The 25176-nt window shown below is 48.5% G+C and overlaps 1 protein-coding gene and 10 non-coding genes across 11 annotated transcripts; 10 read left to right on the forward strand and 1 right to left on the reverse strand.

Annotated features, from left to right (window-relative positions):
* Positions 1-433: 433 nt before the first annotated feature.
* On the reverse strand, positions 434-8376 carry LOC149338933 (uncharacterized). Its single transcript, XM_089550832.1, has 3 exons — positions 8371-8376; positions 5753-6072; positions 434-917 (listed from the first exon to the last, which is right to left on the reverse strand). Exons 1-3 carry the CDS (start codon positions 8374-8376, stop codon positions 623-625), a joined length of 621 nt encoding a protein of 206 aa, XP_089406958.1. The 3' UTR covers positions 434-622.
* A 3499-nt stretch (positions 8377-11875) lies between these two features.
* TRNAK-UUU (transfer RNA lysine (anticodon UUU)) lies at positions 11876-11948 on the forward strand. Its single transcript has one exon. It is a non-coding gene; the product is annotated as a tRNA-Lys (tRNA).
* A 77-nt stretch (positions 11949-12025) lies between these two features.
* TRNAK-UUU (transfer RNA lysine (anticodon UUU)) lies at positions 12026-12098 on the forward strand. Its single transcript has one exon. It is a non-coding gene; the product is annotated as a tRNA-Lys (tRNA).
* A 4926-nt stretch (positions 12099-17024) lies between these two features.
* Positions 17025-17097, forward strand: TRNAK-UUU (transfer RNA lysine (anticodon UUU)). The gene has a single exon. It is a non-coding gene; the product is annotated as a tRNA-Lys (tRNA).
* Positions 17098-17175: 78 nt separating this feature from the next.
* On the forward strand, positions 17176-17248 carry TRNAK-UUU (transfer RNA lysine (anticodon UUU)). Its single transcript has one exon. It is a non-coding gene; the product is annotated as a tRNA-Lys (tRNA).
* Positions 17249-17326: 78 nt separating this feature from the next.
* On the forward strand, positions 17327-17399 carry TRNAK-UUU (transfer RNA lysine (anticodon UUU)). The gene has a single exon. It is a non-coding gene; the product is annotated as a tRNA-Lys (tRNA).
* A 78-nt stretch (positions 17400-17477) lies between these two features.
* TRNAK-UUU (transfer RNA lysine (anticodon UUU)) lies at positions 17478-17550 on the forward strand. Its single transcript has one exon. It is a non-coding gene; the product is annotated as a tRNA-Lys (tRNA).
* A 78-nt stretch (positions 17551-17628) lies between these two features.
* Positions 17629-17701, forward strand: TRNAK-UUU (transfer RNA lysine (anticodon UUU)). The gene has a single exon. It is a non-coding gene; the product is annotated as a tRNA-Lys (tRNA).
* Positions 17702-17779: 78 nt separating this feature from the next.
* TRNAK-UUU (transfer RNA lysine (anticodon UUU)) lies at positions 17780-17852 on the forward strand. The gene has a single exon. It is a non-coding gene; the product is annotated as a tRNA-Lys (tRNA).
* A 4927-nt stretch (positions 17853-22779) lies between these two features.
* TRNAK-UUU (transfer RNA lysine (anticodon UUU)) lies at positions 22780-22852 on the forward strand. Its single transcript has one exon. It is a non-coding gene; the product is annotated as a tRNA-Lys (tRNA).
* Positions 22853-22928: 76 nt separating this feature from the next.
* TRNAK-UUU (transfer RNA lysine (anticodon UUU)) lies at positions 22929-23001 on the forward strand. The gene has a single exon. It is a non-coding gene; the product is annotated as a tRNA-Lys (tRNA).
* The last annotated feature ends 2175 nt before the right edge of the window (positions 23002-25176 follow it).

Consider the following 25176-nt stretch of genomic DNA (forward strand, 5'->3'; position numbering starts at 1 on the left):
CTTCCTTCCTTCCTAGCACACTTTCTGCTACATAGGGCACTTAAAAATTATTTTTATACTCACAAAAGCACAAGGATATCAATGCCACGCTGACGCCATACGCCCGTCGAGACACCAAGTCAGATGCGAGCCACGCCTTGCTATTATATAGAAACTTCCCCTGCATGCACAGCAGTGAAAAATAGTTCATATGACCTACCTGTGTACCCTCCTGTGTCCCGTAAAGCCTAACTTTCGACGCGTCATGATTTCGTTCAAGGGAGCGTCAATTGAACTGTCAGGGATAAAGCGGAGGTCTCATTTATTGACCGGCGCCTTCCTTTCAGCGCCTGCCATCCACGCTATTATATTCGCGCATTTGTCTTACATCTCAGTCACATCCAGACAAAGTGCCATTCGCATCTCTTTTCACACCATGCGTTGGCTTGTCTCGAAGTGCAACAGCAGAATCACCGCGCTGGCAACAACCATCCTGTTTTGAGACAATGCCGAGCACAGAAAATGAAAAATATCCCGGCCGTACAAGTCCGAAGCCTTCTTCGTCCCACCACACAACTCGGTCCGGAAGGGAGCCCGAAAGGTAGTACTGCGCGCGGTTCCGAAGGCGAAGGCTCTGCCTTCTTCAGAACCGCGGTGAGGCGTGTGCAGATGACCCGTCTGCTTGCTTCAGTCGATCGACTGTCCTGGACCGAAAGAGGTCATGGTGATTTCGGCTTGTAAATTCGGTATCACGGCCACTAGTTGTACTGTTTCTGCCGCCGACACTGCTGCCTTCGCCAACATCCGAGTAGCGGACGGCATCATCGTTTTCCTGGCTGCCAGCCTCGCCGTAATGGAGCGTGAACACCAGGGCCAGGACAGCGACCACCGTTAGCGCCACGACGAGGACGGACAGCTGAACGAGCCACAGGGGAGTCCTGCGACGAGGCAAAATTCAGTACGCAAACGCTAAGCCAGAAATGGCTAAACGTGCCAGAGGCTGTACTCATTGGAAGACAAAAATGTGTTTTTACAAGCACTCGCCCAGAAAGGAGCACCCGTGACTCCCTGGTACAATAAGTCCGAAGGTCCATCAGCCTCGCGTATTCTCCCCGCGTAAAAACCGTTCATCGCCAGGAGTATGTTCGGGTATTACACCCGTTTTACCCACATCCGGCTCTGAGCACCTTTGTGGCTTTACAGTCATTCGCAGAGCGTTGCTGTGCTATGCTTTAGTAGAGTAAGGTAAGGTATAGATGGTATACTTTAATATGGTTCGTATAATAGGGTACGGTATAGTATTCTATGGTATATGGTGTCATGTTCTATTTTCGGATATGTTATTGTAGGTTTAATGTCTCAAAGCTGCACATGGGTTATGAGCGACGCTGCAGTGCAAGACTACGTATTGATGTCGACCACGTAGAGTTCATTAACGTTCACTCACAGCGCACAGCACCCCTATGTTGTTACAATTCAGCCGCATAAATATACGGACACCAGTTTGGTTTCGTGTCGTTGGGCACAGCAACCGAATGCCATAGCCGCTAAGCTTCCGTGGATGACCTAAACATAGCTGTGATCGTGAGTGCAACACTGGACAGAGACGGAAGGCTACCTAACTCGGCTGAAACACGCCTCGCGCGTAATGATTTCAGCTCTAAACATTGCATTTTCATCCGAATCTCTCTCTCGTACGCTTTCCAATATCCCGACTGGTTTCTACCATCGAACCGAAAAGCATTCTGGCGATGTTATTGCGCATAGCGTATCCGAAACGCTATTTTAAACTGAACTGTATGTTATATATTCAGTCTTTGCTTCTGAATAAGCGATGCTAGCCGTCTTATGACGAAAATTAGCAGCTCAAGCGAACTTGCCGCTCAAATGCTCATCGCCACAACTGCTCCTTCATACAACTTCCAAGTGCAGTATTTTGTCAGTTTAAGAAATACTGTGCAGCCGTCTGGCACAGCAGTAACCAAACCAAATTCATGCAAGGACTCATGAGCGCTAGTTCTTCCAGAGAACTGGTGATGCATGAAGAAACATGTTGTGAAGAAAATGGATGAATTTTGACTCAGAACGGATTGAAAAGTTGCAAATTGCGAGTGAGGTTTGAGACTGAGAATAGCTTCCAAATACTCATTCATTTGACAGAATTCACTGATATACATATGCAGTCATTCTGTTCATGTCATATATTTCCTAGCACGATGGCTCACAGATATAACGTTCGGTTCCTGAGTTCAAGTGCGCCTTTTTCATCCCGATGAAGGTGAAATGCAAAAGAAAATAGAAAAAAAAATAGTTATGCTTCTCGGCTTTATCCTCCAATGCGCAAAGTTCACTCGGTTACGCCAAGGCCGACGGCAACGTTCAGCACAGGGACGCACACCTAAAGGCTGGTTCACACGCAAGTGATTCGGCGAATAGAGCAACAGCTGCGCGGCGCTTCAAAACACTTCGTGAACTTTCGTTTCGCATGCGTCGTCGCTGCTGCGCATCGAGGAAAAAAATTGGCTGTGGCTTAGCTAAGGTTAAGCCTGGATATCTCGAAGCGAAAAGCTCTCGCTGCTTTTCAGCCAACTCCTAAGCTACCATTCCTGGATCGCTGTTTCTGCGCCGTCCGACTGTTGCTTCTTCTTCTCCTTCCATGGCGAGTGTCTGGGCCTGTTCTATGGGCAAGCGCGCCTTTTATACCTCTCCTTTTAAATGCGCACTGCGCACGGCTGCGGCGAAAGGTCAAACAGTGGCGAAGAGGACAAGCGGCGGCGCACATGCGCAGTAGCGCGCGGCAGCGGCGAAAGGTCGCCTGACTGTAGAATAACTATAGTCAGGCGACGGAGTCAGCGCGCGGCGGCGACAACGGCTTCGGCATCAGCGGCCACCTGCGCTCCGCGTGACGTCACTCGGTTTCGCGCATGCCCAGCTGTGGCAAATCTGTAGTGTAGCTCACGTGAAGCGTGGTGTTGACGTGCCTAGCAAAGCTTTTCGCTTCAAAAAAACTAGGAGACAGCGTGACGTCACGCGCTCAGCCTCTGCAAGCTATCATCCTCTGACGCCGCTGCCAAGGGCCTTTTTGCGCACTGACTATTACCAGACTCTTACCAGTTACCAGACTGCCAACCAGCTTGGATTGCGGTGCTTTTTAGTGAGCGTCCGTGCTCCGATGTAGCGCAGAAACGCAGCGCCACACAAGAAAGCGAAACCGAAACCGAAATCCGGCTAAGAGCTACCGCTGCCTTGTCACGTGAAAGCCTATTTCCCATGATGCTTCTCATTATAGGTCTGTTCATGGAGGAAAAAAAGTTTTTCCTTCCTCCATGGGTCTGTTCGATTCAGAACTGGTTGTCTGCACTAATTTTGAAAAAGTTCTGTTGGTGCCGGCGCGGTGTAATTCCAGTTTCTTGGTGCAGGTGCAGCGCGTCAGCAGCGTCACAAATCACTGGTGCGGAGATTTTCCATCGAGCGCGTGCACGCACAGGCCTGGTCGTCTGCTATCCGGTTCTCCTCCGTCGTGGTGTGTTGTGTTGCGGTGCGTCGCGTCTGTTTTTCGTGCCTCGTGGAGTCATGGACTACGACATCGCCGAATCCACTTTTATGGAATTTTCTTAGTCGTCAGACAGCGAAGATGAGGAAGCCGACGAGGTGCTTTCTTTTGCAGCAACACAGTTCGGACGGACCGCAACAGAATCCCCAACTACTACGAAAGCGTAGTAGCTAGGTATTTCAGCTTCGAATTCAAGAGGCTGTTCAGGCTGTCGCGAGAAACGGGAAAAACTTCCTTTAGTTGGCCATTGATGTTAACAAACAAAACGTCGGCTGCGCGCGTCGTCTGCCTACGCCGTCAAACATGTGCACCACTATCCTGCACCTCCGTCTCTGAGGGTGCCGCGGTTCTTTGCACCGAAGCGGCACCGCGACTGCACCAAAATCAATCGCGGACGGTGGTGCAGGGGGCGCTGTGAATCGAGCGCTTTGGTGCAGCGCACCGTGAACCGGTTCCGGCGGTGCAGAGAACCACGGCTGAATCGAATGCAGCTTATATTGGCGCGTGCTCACGGAAATGCGCCGACAATGAAGCCGAAGTGTGCGTGTGTCGGTCGACGAAGACGAAGTGTGTGTGTGGTTCGGTCAGCGAGTCAGCCATCTTGTGAGTTTTCTGCTGTGCGCTGAGCTTTGCTGAACCTGCGAGCTGTGCCAGTCCCGTCTTCGTTACAATATGTTTTACGACTAGGCTTCAAGATTATGATGTCACGCTCCCTCCTAGTTTTCTTTTTTCCTCCATGCCGCTGCGCATTTTCGACCGCCACGAAAACCAATGTTGCTGGCAAAAGATATGTGCTTGCATCTGGTTTTGGTGGCCTCCAAACATCAAAAAGGGTAATATATAAGAATTATTTTGTCATTTATTATCTATTTTCTTTCAATAGATGTAAATCTTTTGCTTTTAAGCATTCCACTCTACTTACTATTTTTTTTCGTAGTGAAAGAACTACACTAGGCTATCAGAGCCGCATTTCGCGGTGCCTGCCAAAGGCCACTACTGCGCATGCTCCGTTGCCAAGGCAACAATGGAGCCGCAGCTGCTGCGGCGCTCTGCGCATGCGCAGAGTCACGCCGCGCAGCGCTTGCTCCTGAAACGCGCAACATTCAAGCAGAGCGGCCGTGCTCCTGACGGCAGCAGTACAGGCTGCGTGAAATTCAGTCTTCCGATCCAGAAGCCGTCACATTGTACAAGGCCGGCCGACAGCGGGAAAACGAGGAAAGAAAGGCTAAGCGGCCACCCGAAGAACGAGAGGAACGTCTCGCGAAGAGACACCGCCAAGCTGCTGAACGACAACGACGGCATGTCGCTACCGAAATGTCAGTAGACGAAACTGCTTCCGCTACTTATATCCTGCCCTAGCTCAGCTAAGCCACTGTCAATATGTAAACAAAAGTTTGTACTTGCGGCGTACAAACTGTGGTACTACTGGTCCCGTGGCAACGTAGGGCCGTCATTGGTTCAGAAGCGATGCTGCCGCGCTGTTGCAGAAAAGAATTTCTAACTTGCCCGAACCTCGCCGCTGCAGCCGCTGGAGCTGATGCCACTTATCGAGAGCGAGTGTATGGGCTCAGGCGGCGGGATTCGCGAGCGTTTAGCTTGCATGTGAATCAGCCTTGAGAACTGCGCTCCAACAGGCCCGAGTAGTAAGATTTCGGTACACCCCAAAAAGACACTAATTCCGGGGTCATCCTGAATGTCTCCTTCAAAAGAAAAAAATTGCGAGGACACTTTGGCAACTAAAATGTTGAAAGGCGAAAGCCGAGGACACTATGCCATGACGACTTCCGGTGGATGTGACGTCACACCGTTCCCGTGGCTATATCGACACCCGAACGGGGACCTTAAGTGTTAATTACGCTTAATTACACATTTCTCCATCTAATTTGACACAAATCCAAGGTTTTTCCGACCATTCTGTGATAATTTTCACTATGTCGTGACGACTTCTGGTGGATGTGGCGTCACATCGTTTTCGTGGCTATATCCACGTCCCTCCTATTTCGACGCAATTTCGACATTTTTGCCTATAAAAAATTAAATAACTAATCTACAGTCATCAAACTGGGCTTCTAGGTTTACTTTTTCCTCCTCTACCTGAAGCAACCATTCGTTTTCTTCTAGCTTTTTTTACTTCCCGATTTAAACGTGTGTGACACGCTTTGTTAACGGACGACAGTATGAGCTTTCGCCTTAATAAGTTTCCACTGGAACTGTACTCACCATCGCTGCTTGGCGTTTGCCGACAGACCACGAGTACTGCGCGAGAAAGAGTGCGTGCAGTCGTCCGGGCTTAGGCTGTCCGATGAAAAGCTGCGTGAAAGCTTCACCCGCCTCTCTTCACGCTTCATGGCGTTGACCTCCTGTAAATCATCCTGCCGCTCTCCCTGGGAGCCCGTGGTCGAAGGCCCCCGTTTCACAACTGGTTCGTTCCAGCTGGGATCGTCGGCTGCTGGTCTCTCAGTAAGCGGCATCTCCTCCTCCTCCTCTCTGGAGGTCAGTGGAATGAGCTCGGAGGCCTGACAGCTGCTCTTCTTGTGCTGCTGCAATGTAGTAAGTAGTGAATTCAAACGCTGTATAAACCAGCCAGATATATCATATGGACCGTCATAAACCGCGAGCTCCTGGCAGCGTTCTTCCCGATCTTCGACGCCTCCTTACATCGCCTTCGTCTAGCGAGTTAAAGTGAGGTCGAAATAACAACTCTACACTATCAGTGCAGTTGGTGCTTGATGTTTGTAATTTCATTCACATGAATGCTGCTATCCCTTTACAAACTGAAAAAAAAAGATGGAATGTTACCTGTCCTGCGTAATGCTTATGACACATAAACCATAAATCAATTTATTTTTGTGCCCTTAAGCAAGGAGCAAGGAATCCAGAGAACCAGGGACGAAAATACCCTCAAAAAGTGTTCGTCCTGTGTGCCACCAATGTCACAAAGCAGAAAAAACAAGTTTAAAGCGCCAAAATTGAGTGCGTTCAAACAATGCGCCTTTGCAAGCTGCTGCCATCGTATATCAATCGCACTGTCGTGGTCGAACATCTGGTACAACAAGCAACAACAACGGTGTCTACAGGCAAATAAGTTTACTTGAGTAAAGTTGGCAAGTTGGTAAGATTCTTAACAACCTTCTTAGATAAGTTTACACCTGGGTTTCCTTCTCGCTCCGTAGAATCAAACTGGATACTTTTCAAATCGGAATTTCAGCGTCTCTTAAAGCTATATATACCAACCATAGAAATAACCGAGCGGGCTGGTTCCCCATGGTTTAACGTATCGTTAAAACGACTAAATAACAAGAAAAAACGCTTATTTCGAAAGGCTAAGCTCACTAACTCTCCCCTAGCATGGACGAAGTATTACAGCGCCGAAAAACACTACAACACGCAAACAGCGCAAGCAAAACGTACCTTCTTCTCAAACACTTTACCATCAATGCTACAAAATAACCCCAAGCGATTTTGGAAAACCATTATGCCTCATGAACCTTCTGTCATTACGCTCTGTGATAATTCCGGATTTCCGATTAATGATTCTCATGTAGCGAGTGTCCTTGACTCTGCGTTTTCTTCTGTGTTCACCAATGAACCTGCCGATAACCTTCCCGATATCCCAATTTTAGATCATCCAGTCATGGAAAACATATCATTTGAACCTCAAGGCATTGCAAAAATTATTGACTCGCTAACCAATACTTCGTCCTCAGGTATCGACGCCATAAATTCAAAAGTTCTGAAGAATACTAAAGATATTAGCAGTGTGATCTTGTCGCTCATTTTTCAGCAATCGCTATCATCAGGATCTTTACCACGTGACTGGCGTATCGGCAAAATCATTCCAGTGTTCAAAAAGGTAACCGTTCATCCCCGTTAAATTATCGCCCGATTTCACTCACCTGCGTTTGCTGCAAAATCATGGAGCATATTTTGTACTCGCATGTTGCTGCCTTTTTAACTTCTGTAAATTTCTTCCATCCTAATCAACATGGATTCCTTAAAGGCCGCTCATGTGAGACACAGCTTGCCCTTTTCCTACACAATTTACACTCGTACTTAGACCGTAATATTCATTGTGACGCTGTGTTCCTTGATTTCGAAAAGGCGTTCGATAAAGTTTCTCATGGTCGCTTAATACACAAACTCTCCCGTCTGAATCTGCACCCCTTCATCGTTAGTTGGATTCGTGCCTTTTTAACTGACCGTCATCAGTTCGTCTATGCTAATAGTCACTCATCATCTCTTTCACCTGTGAAGTCTGGCGTCCCACAGGGAAGTGTACTAGGTCCCCTTCTTTTCCTAATATATATTAATGATCTTCCACTTAGTCTTTCTTCCAACGTCCGACTGTTTGCTGATGATTGTGTCATATATCGCCCCATAACAAATTCTTCAGATATCGTCGCTCTTCAAGAAGACCTTTCACAAGTGCAACATTGGTGTAACACGTGGCTCATGTCTCTTAATATCTCAAAGACCTCACTGATTTCTTTTCACCGTCGCCCCAACTTCATCGCGCCAGTGTACACTATTAATAACTGCCCAATTTCTTCGGTCAATCATTACAAATACTTAGGCGTCCATATCTCTCGTGATCTAACTTGGACTCTCCATATCACCAATATAACTAACTCCGCAAACAGTGTCCTTGGGTATCTTCGGCGCAACCTTGCTCTAGCACCAAGTTCTCTCAAATCGCTCGCTTACAAGACTTTCGTCAGACCTAAACTTGAATATGCTAACTCTGTCTGGGATCCCCATCAGACTAACCTAATTAATACAATTGAGTCTGTTCAGAATCGTGCCGCGAGGTTCATCTCATCTGACTACTCCTATCATACCGGCATCTCAGGTCTAAAATCACGATTGCAATTGCCTACGCTAGTCACCCGTCGGAACACAGCACGTCTCTGCTTATTTCACAAATTCTTCCACAACTTTACAGAAGCCAACCAATTAATTCCACGTGTCCATCGCATTTCCCGCCATAACCACCCGAACGCTGTTTACCCTGAACGTGCCCATACCACCACATTCCAGCAATCATCTGCCCGTGACTGGAATAACCTCCCTGCTGAAGTGGCCACCATCATGATTCACCGACTTTTCAAGAACACCATCGAGGAAGCCCATTCATCAATGTAATTTTTGTCCATTTTCTTACTAATATATAATATTTTTTTTTTGCCGTGTTATCCCCACCCCTCATGTAATGTCCCAAAAGGGACCTTTGAGGAATAATAAATAAATAAATAAATAAATAAATAAATAAATAAATAAATAAATAAATAAATAAATAAATAAATAAATAAATAAATAAATAAATTCTTGATTTATACCGGCAGCGAAGAACCACAAAGAACAGGAACAAGCAAAAGCACGGACGAACGCTGCAGTCACAACTGGTTTATTGGGAAAATTTTCGGGCATAAAATAGGCTCCCCTTCTGCGCACCACAGAGAGGATGAAAACGCACAACCACCTCGTGCCAAGGTGGCACCAGAAAACACCTTATCATATTGCCGCGAAAAGGTTGAACTCCGAAGTGCACGTAAAAACTGAAGCATCAATAATACAGCAATCTGCTCGTTTGTTTATATGAAAGGCCTCCAGGAGTTCACGTGCCGTTTGATACTTGCTGCTGCCTGGATTTCTAACACTGTCGAATCGTGGCGAACATGTCGTGCATGCCTGGCAGTGCTTAACCAAGTGCAGATTTTGTTTTTCGTTTAAATTCCTTTGGTGCTCCCCTAGCCTGTCGTTGACACCGCCCCGTTTGACCGATGTACACTTTTCCACATGAAAGTGGCAGCTCGTGTACCACCCCTGAAGCACACTGCACAAAGGGCGTGGTGTGCTTTTTCCCACAGCCGCTTCTTCTTGTCTCACTTCCGGAAATACGAGGGCACAGCTTTGAAAGTTTCGCCGGAGCCGAAGAAACGAGCGGCCCACCATACCTGTTCGCAATCTTCTTCATGCTATGCGAGACTTTGTGTTGGTAGGGGGCAACTTCCGGTCGTAGGTTTCTATCCTTCTCTTTCCCCTTAGGGTACGTTGTGCGTTCTTCCACTTTTTTCAGGCTAGCTTCTGCAACAAAAGTCACGACCGACAAGAGGTAGCCTGAGGACAAAATTCTAGCCAATTGGTTCTCAAAGCTAGACTGCATTTCATGGACGCACGATTTCTCAAGCGCCGAATCTAGACACAAGCCAACTATGCTTATTTTTATCACCTTCGAATGAGTGGAGTCGTAAGGCAAGAGTTGCTTCCGAACCCGAAGGGCATACATCCAACAAGCATGATCTCTGTCCAACTTCACCCGGATATCTAAAAAGTGAAGTTTGTCGTTATCCGGTGTCTCATAAGTGAATGTTAGTTCCTTTCCACGCTTTCTAAAAGCATCTAAAATCCTGATAACAACAGCGCAGTGGTGTAAAGGGCACTTATTGTCTAAAAATATGGAAATATCATCATATCGTTACACTTTGACGACCTCGCCCGAGTTAAAAAAAGTGCTTAAAATCTGATGAATGCTGGCTAAAAAAACGTCGCTTAATATGGGTGCGACGCATGATCCAATGGAAACGCCTTTCAGCTGGCAAAATTCAGCTGGCATGTCTGTTGACAATTTTTTGACTCTATTAGAATTTTACCTTAAAGGTACTTTTATCGCTTTTAACCTATTTACACCTATTTGCATCTGCATTGGATCATGTGTCGCATCTATATTAAGCGACTTCGTGATATTACAAGGTGTACAGATGGCGTACGAAAACTGTGTTACGCGCATTATAGTGAGCAAACAACTTACTGAACCTGTGCCTGTCTTTCCTCGGTCAGACAGGGCTGCCCGCTCTCGCCTCTGCTCTTTGCGATCTATCTTGAGCCTTTTCTGTTATCACTGTTAGACAATGATGGGATCTGCGGTTTCACTCTTCAGTCGGTGCAAGTAAAAGTGCTTGCTTACGCTGATGATATTGCTGTTTTTTGCGCGGACGAAGAAAGCGTTAAAGAAGTTGTGAAAGTTGCAGGGGACTCTTGCAAAAAGACCGGGTGCGAATTTATCTGGGATAAGTGCATTAGATTTTGGCACGGTGATTGGGAGAGCACACCCGCAGTGTTTGCTAACATGCAATGGACGACCTCCCCTGCGAAGTATTTGGGGGCACCCTTAGAGCACTATAAGAACAGTACAGAGTTGTGGGGTGAGGTAACGCAAAGTGCAAGGAAAAAAGCAGATGGATGGAAAGGACGTGACCTTTCTGTTTTCGCGCGTGCAGGTGTGTGCAATGTATTTTGAATCGCCAGAATTTGGTATTTGTTGCAGTTCTTGCTCGTCACCCGAGAAAACGTGCAAAAGCTGCATAGAGTGTTTGCTGTTCTTATTTGGAGGTCGAATTGGGAGTGAACTAGTCGAGCTAATCTGTTCCTTCCGGTCAAAAGTGGTGGCCTTGGACTCTCCAATTTGTTTCTGAGACAAGTTGTCTCAAGATTTTTGTTTCTGCGTGACCAAACCGATCCTGTGTTGCGCACAATGTTGCAGGTGCGCTTAGGCAGTGTGTTACCGGAATTTGTTGTGTCCAGTTTCCCAGCCACGAATCGTGCTGTAACTGCTTTTTACGTGAAGTTGGGGCGGCATTTCACATTTTTAGGTCTCATTTTTCGACAGATTATCTGACTTCTGTACCCAGGAAAAAATTGTACAAGGATTTGCTAGATATCTTTATACCTGTACCCTTATACCGATCCTTTTACTGCGGAGGCACAGGTAAAGATGTGCTAAATCGAGTTAAGAAGATGCCGGTAAGACCGAACGTCAAATCCTTTTTCTTTAAACTAGACTCTGGTACCCTTCCGGTGAAAACATGGCTAAACGATAAAGGCATTTTCGTACCATGGAACGACGACTGCACACTGTGAAAAAAACCAGAGACCATCGAACATGTGTTTATCGACTGCTGGGACCCGGTTTTCCACTGGGATATCTTGCAAAGAAGTTTAAAAAAAGAACTACCTGTTACTCCTTATGGCATCCGGTTCCTACCTATAGAAAGTGACGAAGTGCCATACGACATGTTTATGCTACTGGGCCTCCACAGCATCTGGAAAACGAGGATGGCGGCTAGGCACGCAGACGCAAATCTGCGACCAGTCAGGGAAAACTTTATAGAAAGTGTAGCCTCTCTGAGAGATGTTCTCCGCAGTCAACCTCACCCACCGGACTGGGTGGCAGTTGTGGACGAATTGATCGACATGAAAATGTTTTAATCCGTCGCCTCAGCCAAAGTTTCGCTAGCGATTTTTATTCCTGTGCATGCATTGTTTACCGGCAATAAATAAAAAAAAGCCCGGGTAGCTCAGTCGGTAGAGCGTTAGGCGTTTAACCTAACGGTCCAGGGTTCGAGCCCCTGCCCGGACACGTGTCCTTTTTCTTCCTTTTCCGATGGTAGCCAACGATGACGTCCAGACGGGCGATTCACTCTCTGCCCCCAAGCTGCCCGCGTAGCTCAGTCGGTAGAGCGTTAGGCTTTTAACCTAACGGTCCAGGGTTCCAGCCCCTGCCTGGGCGCGGTTTCTTTTTTTCCTTTTCCGATGGTAGCCAACGATGGCGTCCAGACGGGCGATTCACCCTCTCCCGGAACAGCTGCCCGGGTAGCTCAGTCATTCTACTTCCGGCCACCGAGCGTGACGGACGCAGGATCATGAGCTCCAGCGGAGCGGCGATAGCGGCCCTTTCCAGCCGCGGAAACAGGCTCGAGGACAACGAAGATAGCGAGTACCAGATTATTCTGCCAACTTTGCCCACCGGACGCGTTGTTTTTAACACGCTTTTTTTGCACGGCGATGTGCGGGTTAGGCCATACAGGGTCGAGGATTTCCGTGACGCCCTTGCCAACGTTGGTGCGCTCCCCGACGTTTTGGCGTTGGGGGCGTATCAGATCAACCATGTGTGGGCTGTCACGTTAACCAGCACAGAAGCAACAAAGAAGCTGGCGGCGTTCAAGGAACTGGAAGTGAAAGGTCGCCGCTGCCTCATCATCGATCCCGAAGACCAACAAGTGAAGCTGCGTCTCCACTGGATGTTGCACGGCGTGGCAGATGAGGACATCCGGACGGCGTTTGCTGCTTTTGGAAACGTGACCGAAGTGACCCGGGAGAGGTGGCGAGTTCAAGGCGTCAAGGAGAAGGGGTCCACCACGAGGACGGTGCTCCTGAAATTGAAGCCTGGCATTAAGGTTGATGATTTACCGCACCAGCTGCGAGTCGCCGGGGAATTAGCCCTTGTCGTGGTGCCTGGGCGGGCGATGCAGTGCTTACGCTGTCGAGGCACGGGACACGTCCGCCGCGAATGTAAGGTGCCCCGATGTTCAAAATATAGGCGCTACGGACATGAGGAGGCTGACTGTGTGCTCACGTACGCTTCGGCCGCGGGACCTGGAACGAGGGAGCGGTCGGCGGAGCTCACTATGGACGTAGTCGAGGCAGAGGAGGCGGCAAAGGGAACCGGAGAAGCGCGTACGCAGGCACGGGAGACAGACTCGTCGGGGGACTCGGCACGAGATATCAGTGGTGCCAGCGATGCAGGGAGGAGTGACGCTACACCTGACCTCCCGAGGTCAGAGGACGAGACGTCACCTCAGCCGGCAGACGACATGGAGCAAGATAACGGTGAGGAGCACCCGGACACCAGCGGTACCCGTTCGCCAAGCGTCACAGCCCCAGCCAAGCGACCCCACACACAGACCGATCTCGAAGGTGACAAGGCAACAGTCCCCGGTGTCGACGAGCCGCCAGCAAAAACAGTCCAACCCCGGCGGTCCACACTACGTCCGCGGCCAAACCTTTCTTCGGAGAGGCGTGCAGCGGACAAAGCGCCCCCGCTGCCAGTTCAGCCGCTCGCACCAGACGGAGGCGGTTCCAACGACGGCGTCTAGCCGCGCGCTAGACGAGGAAGGTAAGCACCATGCTCTCGGTCTTTTCACCCTTTATGAAAATGGCGCCTGAAACCCCTTTGAGTGTAGCCACGTTAAATGTCAGGGGATTGGCAGCAAAAAAGAAGCAGAGCCAAGTACACCGCCTGCTAAGTGACCATGATATCGACGTGCTTGCCGTGCAAGAAACAAAGGTTGATGGGGAGGAAGAGACCGGGAGCATGGTGCAACGTTTCACGGCTAGATTTTACGCCATTGTGAGCCACGCGGTAGGGACATCGGCTGGGTGTGTATTGTTTGTCAAAAAGCTGCCCGGACTGATTGTACAGGCTCACTACTCATGTCTGTCAGGACGGTGTGTTGTAGCCGATTTTGCATATTCCAATGCTGAGTGGCGCATTATTTGTGTGTATGCCCCTAACATTGTTGAGGAAAGAGCAGTGTTTTTCGAGAATGTTATGCAGCAGTTAAGTACGGAGAGGCAGGTTCTAATGCTGGGCGATTTCAACTGTGTACTGAATGCTCGGGACAAAACCAGCACACGCGGCTTCAGAGACAAGAGTACTGATGTGTTGTGCCAGTTAACTAGCGAGTGGAATATGGAAGATGTGGCTGAGTACCTGGGGGGAGCGCGCGCCGTACATTACACGCACTTCCAAGGTGCGAGCCACGCGCGCCTTGACAGAATTTATGTGTCGCTGGATTTGATTCCCGTATGTAATGAATACCAAGTTGTGCCCATGACATTCACGGATCACTGCTTAGTGAAATGCGTATTCGGCACCAGAAAACGAAGGAATGCATTTAGCTGGGAGTTATGGAAATTTAACAACAAATTGCTCAGTGATGAAGCCTTTAGACAGGTTGTACTAAATGAACTCATTAAAGTAAGGCCGGGCACATTGTACGAAATCTGGAAGCAATGGGAGATGTGCAAAGAACAGATTAAAATAAAGGCCATTGATAGGTCCAGTTGCCTGCGGTATCAGGAGAAAATTAAAGAAACCCAGCTAAAGGCTTTGCTGGAAAAACTACATGAGCAAGAATGTAAGGCACCCGGCAAATGGATAGAAGATATTAGGAAAATAAAAGAACAGCTTGCGTTGATGGAAGAAGACAGATACCAAGGAGCGTTAGTGAGGGCAAGGGCGGAAAGCTGGAGCATGGGCGAGACGCCCTCGAAAAGAGCACTGGCATTAGAAAAGGCTCATGCAGAGAAAAATCATATTGATAAGATTGCATGGGGTGGCATGTTATCGTCAGATGACGAACATATCAGACAAGGCTTCTTCCAATATTATCAGCAGCTTTTTAACAAACAGGACGTCGACATAAACTTGTTCAAAGAAAAGTTTCTTAAGGCTATGCCACGACTAGACGAGGACACGAAGAAAAGATTAGAGATGCCAATCACAGAACTCGAGGTCGAAAAAGCAATCGATAGTTTAAATATGGGAAAGTCGCCTGGGCCAGACGGCTTAAGTGCAGCTTTCTATAAGGGGTTTAAGAACGAAATAGCGCCAATATTGACTGCGTTGTACCAAGAAGCCTACGAAATAAACAGATTGCCGCTGTCATACGGGTTATCTTACACTATTCTAATTCCCAAGACAAATAACGAGGAAAAGCTCCAGCAGGTCACAGCTTACAGGCCAATTTCCTTGACTAATGTCGATTATAAAATTTTAATGAAAGTGCTAGCAAGGAGGCTGCAGTCAGTAATTCAGGATATTGTCGGCCCTCATCAAACGTGCGGGATAAAGGGGAGATCAATTATGACTAACATACACACGGCAAGATCGGTTCTGGAGTGTTGTGATCTGACTAATGAATGTGTGGCCATCCTCCAACTAGACCTCGAAAAAGCATTTGACTGTGTCGCCCACGAAATTTTGCTCAGTATTCTGGACCACGCGAATGTAGGTTCCGTAATTCGAGAGGGCGTGGCCATGGCGTACCGCAGCTGCACTACGAGATTAATTATAAACAAGAGTCTGGGGGCCCCCATTCGGGTGCAACGTTCGGTACGCCAGGGCTGCCCCCTCAGTCCACTTTTGTTTGCCATTTACATAGAGACACTATGTTTGAACATTATTAAGAACGAGGCTGTTCAAGGTTTTAGGTTGCAGGCAGCTGAAGTCAAGTTGCTTGCGTACGCGGATGACCTAGCGGTGTTTGCTGTGAATCAGCAGAGCATACGGGAGGCTGTTGTGTCAGTTGACAGTTTCAGGAAGGCAACCGGAAGTAAAGTGAACTGGGCAAAGTGCCAGGGACTTTGGCATGGGGGTTGGCCATCAACCCCAGATCTTTTTGCAAATGTGACTTGGGTAACTATCCCCCCAAAATACCTAGGAGTGCCACTAAATTGCTACCGGTACAGTGATGCATATTGGAAAGAACAAGCGAACGAACTACGGGAAAAATCAGATAGATGGAAGGGGGCACATTTATCAATCTTTGCGAGAGCGACGGTGTGTAACTTGTTCTTTTTAAGCAAACTGTGGTACGTCATGCAAGTGTTGCACTGTTCCCGGGCAAATGTACAGAAGATACATCGCATTTTAGCTGTTTTTGTTTGGTCCTCGACCTGGGAACGGTGCAGACGGACGAATTTGTTTAGACGTGTGAAAGATGGTGGCCTTGGGCTAGGACATCTGTTTCTGCGCCAGCTTGTAAACAGGTTTTTCTTTTTTCGAGATGTGCGTGACCCTTTTTTGAGAACTATGTGTCAACTAAGGTTGACCCGTGTTTTGCCTGATTTTGTTGTGGGAACAAATTTTTCCGGAAGAACTTTAGGTTACTTCAGAGAAGTTGCTGATAGCGTTAAATTTCTTGTTGTGCGTTTTTCGAGAGAATATTTAAGTGACGTGAAGCGGAAAAAGCTATACGCAGATCTGTGTGATGTTGTTTTTCCAGTGCCCATGTACAGAGCTTTGTACGATGGAGGCCACGGAGGGGATGTTCTGAAGAGAGTAAAAAGAATGCAAGTACAGCCAGGAACCAAAACTTTCTTCTTCAAGTTGCATACCGAGACACTATCAGTTAAAGGGTTTTTGGAGGGAAGGGGTTTATTCCTACCGTGGGGTTCGCATTGCCTAATATGCAAGTGCCCCGAAACAATAGACCATGTGTTTCTTCACTGTTGGGAGGGTGTGTTTTTTTGGGACGTTTTGCAACGAACACTTAAAAGAGAACTGCCGCTTCATCCCCACGGTATCAGATATTTGGCAATTGAAAACCTGGACGGGTTCCCGTTTGATCAGGTAATGCTCTGGGGCCTCCATAGTATATGGCGCTCCAGAATGGCGGGGTATTACTGCGACTCTGACGCTAGACCAGCCCGCATGTATTTTCGAGAAAATGTACGTAGATTTGTGGAAGTGATGAAACTGCAAGCATGTGTACCCGATTGGCTACCCAGGATGGAAAATTTGACTCTGTTGAGAGAATTTTAAACTTGACATGGCCAGCCAGGAAGATCTGGCAGGTTGCTGGTTTTCAAAGTTTGGTGTCTGTATTTTTGTGTTGTTTTCTTGAAGGCAATAAAGAAAAAAAAAAAAAAAGCCCGGGTAGCTCAGTCGGTAGAGCGTTAGGCTTTTAACCTAACGGTCCAGCGTTCGAGCCCCTGCCCGGGCACGTGTCCTTTTTTTTCCTTTTCCGATGGTAGCCAACGATGGCGTCCAGACGGGCGATTCACCCTCTCACGAAACAGCTGCCCGGGTAGCTCAGTCGGTAGAGCGTTAGGCTTTTAACCTAACGGTCCAGGGTTCGGGCCCCTGCCCGGGCACGTGTCCTTTTTTTTCCTTTTCCGATGGTAGCCAACGATGGCGTCCAGACGGGCGATTCACCCTCTCACGAAACAGCTGCCCGGGTAGCTCAGTCGGTAGAGCGTTAGGCTTTTAACCTAACGGTCCAGCGTTCGAGCCCCTGCCCGGGCACGTGTCCTTTTTTTTCCTTTTCCGATGGTAGCCAACGATGGCGTCCAGACGGGCGATTCACCCTCTCACGAAACAGCTGCCCGGGTAGCTCAGTCGGTAGAGCGTTAGGCTTTTAACCTAACGGTCCAGGGTTCGAGCCCCTGCCCGGGCACGTGTCCTTTTTTTTCCTTTTCCGATGGTAGCCAACGATGGCGTCCAGACGGGCGATTCACCCTCTCACGAAACAGCTGCCCGGGTAGCTCAGTCGGTAGAGCGTTAGGCTTTTAACCTAACGGTCCAGCGTTCGAGCCCCTGCCCGGGCACGTGTCCTTTTTTTTCCTTTTCCGATGGTAGCCAACGATGGCGTCCAGACGGGCGATTCACCCTCTCACGAAACAGCTGCCCGGGTAGCTCAGTCGGTAGAGCGTTAGGCTTTTAACCTAACGGTCCAGGGTTCGAGGCCCTGCCCGGGCGCGTGTCCTTTTTTTTCCTTTTCTGATGGTAGCCAACGATGGCGTCCAGACGGGCGATTCACCCTCTCCCGGAACAGCTGCCCGGGTAGCTCAGTCATTCTGCTTCCGGCAGCCGAGCTGAACGGATCGCAGGGTCATGGGCTCCAGCGGAGCGGCGATAGCGGCCTTTGACGGCCGCGGAAACAGGATCGATGACTGCGGGGATAAGGATTACCAGATTATTTTGCCGACACTGCCAACAGGACGTGTTGTTTTCAACACCGTTTTTCTTCACGGCGACGTGCGAGCGAGGCCGTTCTGGGTCGAGGATTTCCGTGACGCCCTGGCCGAGACCGGTACGCTCCCCGACGTGGTCGCGTTGGGGGCGTACCAAATCAACCACGTGTGGGCGGTTACCCTGCAGAACACGGAGGCAGCAAAGAAGTTGCTCGCCTTCAACGAGCTGCAAGTTAAGAAACGCCGCTGCCTCATTATCGACCCGGAAGACCAGCAGGTAAAGCTGCGGCTACACTGGATGCTTCACGGTGTGGCCGACGACGACATCCGGACGGCATTCGCGGCGTTTGGCAAAGTGACCGACGTTACGCGTGAGCGGTGGCGGATACAAGGCGTCAATGACAAGAGCTCAACGACAAGAACGGTCCTACTGAAGTTGAAGCCCGGCTTGAAAGTGGATGACCTGCCACACCAGGTACGTGTCGCCGGAGAGATGGCTCTTGTCGTGGCGCCTGGGCGTCCAATGCAGTGCTTGCGCTGCCATGGTACAGGCCACGTGCGGCGTGAATGCAAGGTTCCCCGCTGTACGAAATGCCGGCGGTACGGCCACGCGGATAATGAGTGTGTCCGCACTTACGCGGTGGCGACGGGCGGGGCGTCGAAAGACGACTCTGCGGAACTCCTGATGGATGTAGTCGAGGCCGAAGAATCTGCGAAAGGCATAGAGGAACCCGAAAAGCAAGCAGGATCGACGGGCTCTTCGGGACCCTCCAGCAGCGATGCCGGACGCAAGCCTGAAGGGGCAGAACCTACTAGAAAGGAGACGGAGGCGTCGAGCGGTGAAGTAAGCGTACCAGCGCTCCAAGAAACCGAGCCAGCGACTCTGACCGAGGAGAACCTTGACCAGAGCGGCGCCCGCACGACCGGCGTCCCTGCCCCAGAGAAGCGGCCACACGCCCAGACCGGAACCGAAGACGACAAGGCGGAAGCCCCCAGCGTCGAAGAGCCGCCGGCAAAAACGACCCAAGGACGGCGGTCGTCCATCCGGCCACGACCAAATGTGCCGACGGAGAGGAGAGCCCTTGACAAGCCGCCCCCGCTGCCAGGCCTGGCACCAGCACCGGATGGCTCCGGTGTCAGTGATGTCGTCTAGCCAAGCGCTAGACGTGAAGGGTAAGCATCATGTTCCCGGCCTCTTTCTTGTGCATGAAAATGGCTCATGCGTTCCCCATAAAAGTCGGTACACTTAATGTCAGGGGACTGGCAAGTAAGAAGAAGCAGAGCCAGGTGTACCGCCTTTTAACTGAGCACGACATTGACGTCCTGGCAGTGCAGGAAACGAAAATTGACGGGGAAGAGGAGACCGGGAGCATGGTGCGACGTTTCACGTCTAGGTTTTTTGCAGTTGTCGCCCACGCTGTAGGAACGTCTGCGGGTTGTGTCATCTTTGTAAAGAATGTACCGGACTTGAGGTTCAGGCATACACGGCGTGTCCTTCGGGTCGATTTGTTTTGGTTGACCTCCTGTACGACAAAACATATTGGCGCATCATTTGTGTGTACGCCCCAAATGCGGTGGATGAGAGGACAGCGTTTTTTCAACGCGTACAAAAGCACTTCAGTTGTGAGAAATGCCTGATCGTCATGGGTGACTTCAACTGCGTCCTGAGAGGCTGTGACAAAACCAGTGCAAAGGCATTTAGGGACAGAAGCACTGAAGTACTCTCAGAAATTATAGACACGTGCAACCTCGATGATGTGGCCGAATGTTTAGAAGGCGAGCGTTGTGTGAGACTCACACATTTTCAACGGTCAAGCCATGCACGGCTAGATCGCATTTATGTGTCACCGAACGTTATTTCAAAATGCAGTAGCTACCGGTATCATTTTCGGATCATTGTTTAGTGCAGTGTGGGATAGGGACAAAGAAACGAGGAAATCAGTTTTCTTGGGAGATGTGGAAATTAAATAATAAGCTCATTACAGACGACATCTTTAGCAGGAAAGTAAACGAAGAAATCAGTAAATTAAAGCCGAGCGGGGAACTGAAAGTATGGCAGCAGTGGGAACTTTGCAAACAACATAAAAATAGCAGCAATCGAAAGGTCAAGCTGCATACGACAAGAGGAGAAGCGTGAGGAGGACAATTTAAGATCTTTACTAGCTAGACTTCTCGAAAGAGAAAGCGAAGAGCCTGGCAAATGGATGGATGACATTAGGAAAATAAAAAATAAGATTGAACTCTTTGAAGAAGAACGCTATCGTGGCGCACTGGTGCGGGCTAGGGCGCAAGATATAGCTGATGGGGAGACACCTTCAAAACGAGCGCTAGGAATGGAAAAAACGCATGCTCAACGAAACCACATTGAACAGATTGAATGGGGCGGGGCGTTATCTGGAGAAAGCAGGCATATCCAGCAGGCATTTCTTGAATATTATCAGGCGCTGTTTGCAAAGCAAGAAGTGGATGTGAGCGCATTCAAGGAAAAGTTTCTTGGCGCTTTGCCGCGATTAGATGACGAACAGAAATAAAGGCTGGAGCTGTCGATAACTGCGTCGGAGGTCGAGCAAGCGATAGAAAATTTGAACCTGGGAAAATCTCCTGGACCTGATGGGTTAAGCGCCGCTTTTTACAAAGCATATAAACACGAAATAGTGCCAGTACTGACAGCAGTTTTTAACGAAGCCTACAAAGAAAATGAATTGCCCCCGTCTTATGGTAAATCCCATACAGTGCTAATCCCTAAATCCGATGACGCAGAAAAGTTAAAGCAGGTCACAGCATATCGTCCTATCGCCCTCACAAACGTAGATTATAAAGTTTTCATGAAGATTTTAGCCCGTAGACTACAGTCAGTAATTCAGGATATAGTCGGTCTCCACCAGACGTGTGGGATCAAGGGACGCTCTATTTTTTCCAATATTCATAGAGCGAGGTGTGTGCTGGAATGTTGTGATAACACAAATAGCTGTGTAGCCATCCTTCAGCTAGATCTTGAGAAGGCATTCGATTGTGTTTCGCACGATATCCTGTTCTGCATACTCGACCATGTGAATGTAGGGTCCATTATTTGCGAGGGAGTGGCCTTGGCGTACCGGAGCTGCACGACAAGATTAATTGTAAATAAGAGTTTGGGGGCCCCCATTAGCCTGCAGCGTTCGGTGCGCCAGGGTTGTCCCCTCAGCCCTCTTCTATTCTGCATTTACATTGAAGCGTTGTGTTTGAATACCGTGGAAAGTGAAAAAATTCGAGGCTTCCAGCTACGGGCGGCAGAAGTTAAGCTGCTGGCTTATGCGGATGATGTCGCGGTGTTCACAGTGAACCGGGAAGGTATAACCGAGGCCGTGGCATGCGTAAAAGAATTCACCAAGATCACCGGTAGTAAAGTGAATTGGTCAAAGTCCCTGGGGCTTTGGCACGGAGAATGGCCAACGAAGCCCGGCAATTTTGCAAACGTGTCCTGGGTGACGACCCCAGTAAAGTACTTAGGCGTCCCACTGGATGGTTATCGCGATAGCGATTCGTACTGGAGAGCACAGACGCAAGCCACGCGTGAAAAGGTGGAGAGGTGGAAATGACGACATCTTTCAGTTTTCGCAAGGGCCACAGTGTGCAATCTGTTTTTTATGTCTAGGCTGTGGTACGTGATGCAAGTTTTGCATTGTGCAAGGACGAACGTACAGAGACTGCACCGGATCTTTGCCGTTTTTGTGTGGGTTGCGGACTGGGAACGCTGCAGCCGGACCAATTTGTTTAAGCGGGTGAAGGATGGCGGCCTGAGTCTGGGACACTTATTTCTGCGGCAGTTTGTAAGCAGATTTTGTTTTGTGCGCGATGTAAGCGATCCGTTTTTGCGCACTGTGTGCCAATTAAGGCTCGGAAATGCACTGCCGGACTTTGTTGTCACAACCGAAAGTTTCTCGGGACGTATTTTTGGTTACTTTAGAGAGGTTGTCGCGAGTGTTCGATTCCTGTCTGTTCGATTTTCGTATGAATATTTATGTTCTGTTAGCAGGAAGAAGTTGTATAAAGATTTGTGCGATGTAGTTCTTCCACAACCTATGTACAGGGCCTTATACAATGGAGGCCTGGGACGCGACGTACTTAAGCGTGTGAAGGCGATGCAGGTGCCGCCAAGTGCAAAAACTTTTTTCTTTAAATTACATACCGGAACACTACCAGTAAAGGAATTCTTGGAAAGGAGGCAGTTATTTCTACCTTGGGGATCACATTGTTTAATTTGTAAACAACCAGAAACAATAGACCACGTTTTTTTGCACTGTTGGGAGGGGGTATACTTTTGGGACATCTTACAACGAACTTTAAAAAAGGAATTTCCGCTCGACGCTCATGGTATTTGGTACTTGCCTGTAGAGAGTGAGGATGGGACACCATTCGACCTCATTATGCTAATGGGCCTCCATTGTATTTGGCGCTCCAGAATGGCAGGATATCATCGCGATCCTGATGCACGGCCAGCACGGATCTATTTTCGGGAGTGCATGCATAAGTATATTGAAGTTCAGAAACTTGCTCCTGAAGCTCCCGAGTGGCTCGAAAGAGTCGAGCCTTTGGTGACGCTTAAGGAGTTTTAACGTCACGAAGCCACGCACCCCCAGGCGGATAGTGTTGTTAATTATTGCTCATTGTGCTCTGTAAGTGTATTTGTGTACTGTGGTTCTTGCCGAAGTCAGGCAATAAAGAAAAAAAAAGCCCGGGTAGCTCAGTCGGTAGAGCGTTAGGCTTTTAACCTAACGGTCCACGGTTCGAGCCCCTGCCCGGGCGCGTGTCCTTTTTCTTCCTTTTCCGATGGTAGCCAACGATGGCGTCCAGACGGGCGATTCACTCTCTACCCCAAGCTTCCCGGGTAGCTCAGTCGGTAGAGCGTTAGGCTTTTAACCTAACGGTCCAGGGTTCGAGCCCCTGCCCGGGCGCGTGTCCTTTGTTTCCTTTTCCGATGGTGGCCAACGATGGCGTCCTGTGATTCAGTTCATGGGGCTCAAGGCCGCTTCGTTATAGAAGAATATAATGGTCATGTGTACCGCCTAAATACACTGGCGTTCCACTTCATGCATTTAAGTCAAGTGTACATTACTGGAAGGAGTGGGTGCTGCAGAGGATGCTAAAGAAAGGTTTTTTTTTAATTCCTACACTGTCCGTTACCTTGCGGCCACTCACCCTGATTACGAACCGTATGGCATGTTTTTCGTCATTGGACTTCACAGCCTGTGTAAAACGCGCATGCTGAACCGCAGCGCTGAACCTCTTGTTTCAGCCAGAAGTCATATGAGTGGAATGATGCTCCAACTCAGAGACATTTATCACCAAAGGGACTTTCTACCGGACTGGTTTCCGCTGTTGATGCGGTGTCTGTCTTTGCCTCCCTTTTAGCTGGGTTGTTTTCTGTCAAGCTAGTTCAGTGCAGTCACTAGCTGCATGCTTTCTAAATAATCTGTATATAGCCCCTTCCTATACATTTATAACCTCGTGTTGTAAATACTATGTTGGAAAAAAATAGATAATTAAGCCCGGGTAGCTCAGTAGGTGGAGCGTTAGGCTTTTAACCTAACGGTCCAGGTTTCGAGCTCTTCCTCAGGCGCGTCTTTTTTTTTCCTTTTCCGATGGTAGCGAACGATGACTTCCAGACAGGCGATTCCAGCAGCCTTCAACGTTGCAGGGCAGGTAATGCATTTTCCCCCTTGTAATAAATACCAGCAGGAAAGCATGCATCTCTTCTTCACAAACTTCTCCTTGCCGGCACTGGTCGGCCACGCACCTATCTTTGTCCATTCTTTTCAATTGCAGCTACTGCTGATTACCATGATGACGACATAACCGCGCTGTTATTACAGGTGTGCCTTCGGTCAGCGTGCATTCTCCAACGCCTACACTTTGTTCTCCTTTTCTTGACGTCGAAACAGAAGCACGGAAGCGGTTCTTATTGAAAGGGCGCAGAAGCATAATTTCGAACGCAAAACAAACGACATGATTCGCTTCATGGTCATAAGGAGATGTCATCTAATATATTTAAGTCCGGTGCTGTGTGATGTCAGTGCACGTTGAAGATCCCTGTGTGGTCGAACTTATTGCGGAGTACTCCACTACGGCACCTCTTTCTCTCTTCTCTCACACTCACCTTCTTCCCTTTTATCATGGCTGAACTCAGGTGTCCACCAAGAAGTTATACAGTTATTACTGAGCCATTTTACGTTTCTCGAAACCACTAATGTCTGCGCACGTTAAACATCCCCAAGTGATCAAAATTATTTAGAAGCCCTCCACTACGGCATCGCTTTCTGCCAATATTCTCTCGCTCCCTCCTCCACCTCTCTCCTTATGGCGCGGTTGAGGTGTCCACCGAGTTGAGACAGTTAATGCACTCTCTCCTTTTCTAAAAAAAATACCACCTTTGCGGTCAACGACGACTACGCCGAGTTTAATTGTTGATGACCTTTATATAGCTTTCGCATTAATAAAGTCAACAAATGTTATCCGGGTTTTTGCGACAAACGAAGTTGGAATCGAGAAACCTCAACCCACAGGAAATGCCTTAAGCCACACAAAAGCTTCTGTCTCGACAGGCACGCAGAGGCAAGAATGCTTATGAAAAATACAATGAGGTTAGCCTATAGCAACAAAAGAGGTTTGCAAATGATGTCCTTTGTATCCCTCTTCTCGTAACTTCTTAATTTGTACTGTCTGTCATTACTCATGTCATTTACTACTACAATACTGAGACCTTTTTTGTAAATTTACTGCTCCTCGTGCATTTGAATGCATCGACGAGCGTTCTAGTTAACGTTTTTATAACAGCGGCGTCTTCAAATGCTCGAAATTACCTTTTACACTCACGATTATCGAACATACTATAAGGAGTGGAACGATGCGATGCAAGAGCTAATGGTAAGCTGTGGAACTGAAATTTGCTTAGGCGGAATGATTGATTAGTAAGGGATGCTTATCTACAACAAAGTGTTGCAATAGCTATAGCTATAGAGCTTTAATTTGTAGAATCCTACTGAGCAAACAAAATGTAAACATAATATACAGGAGTACACAACAAGGTCATTTCGATTCGTCTGCACTGCGTGAATTCGTTCTCGCGGTGC

This window comes from Amblyomma mixtum, chromosome 6 (assembly GCF_055824585.1).
Source record: "Amblyomma mixtum isolate Tamu chromosome 6, ASM5582458v1, whole genome shotgun sequence".
NCBI classification, from domain to species: Eukaryota; Metazoa; Arthropoda; class Arachnida; order Ixodida; family Ixodidae; genus Amblyomma; species Amblyomma mixtum.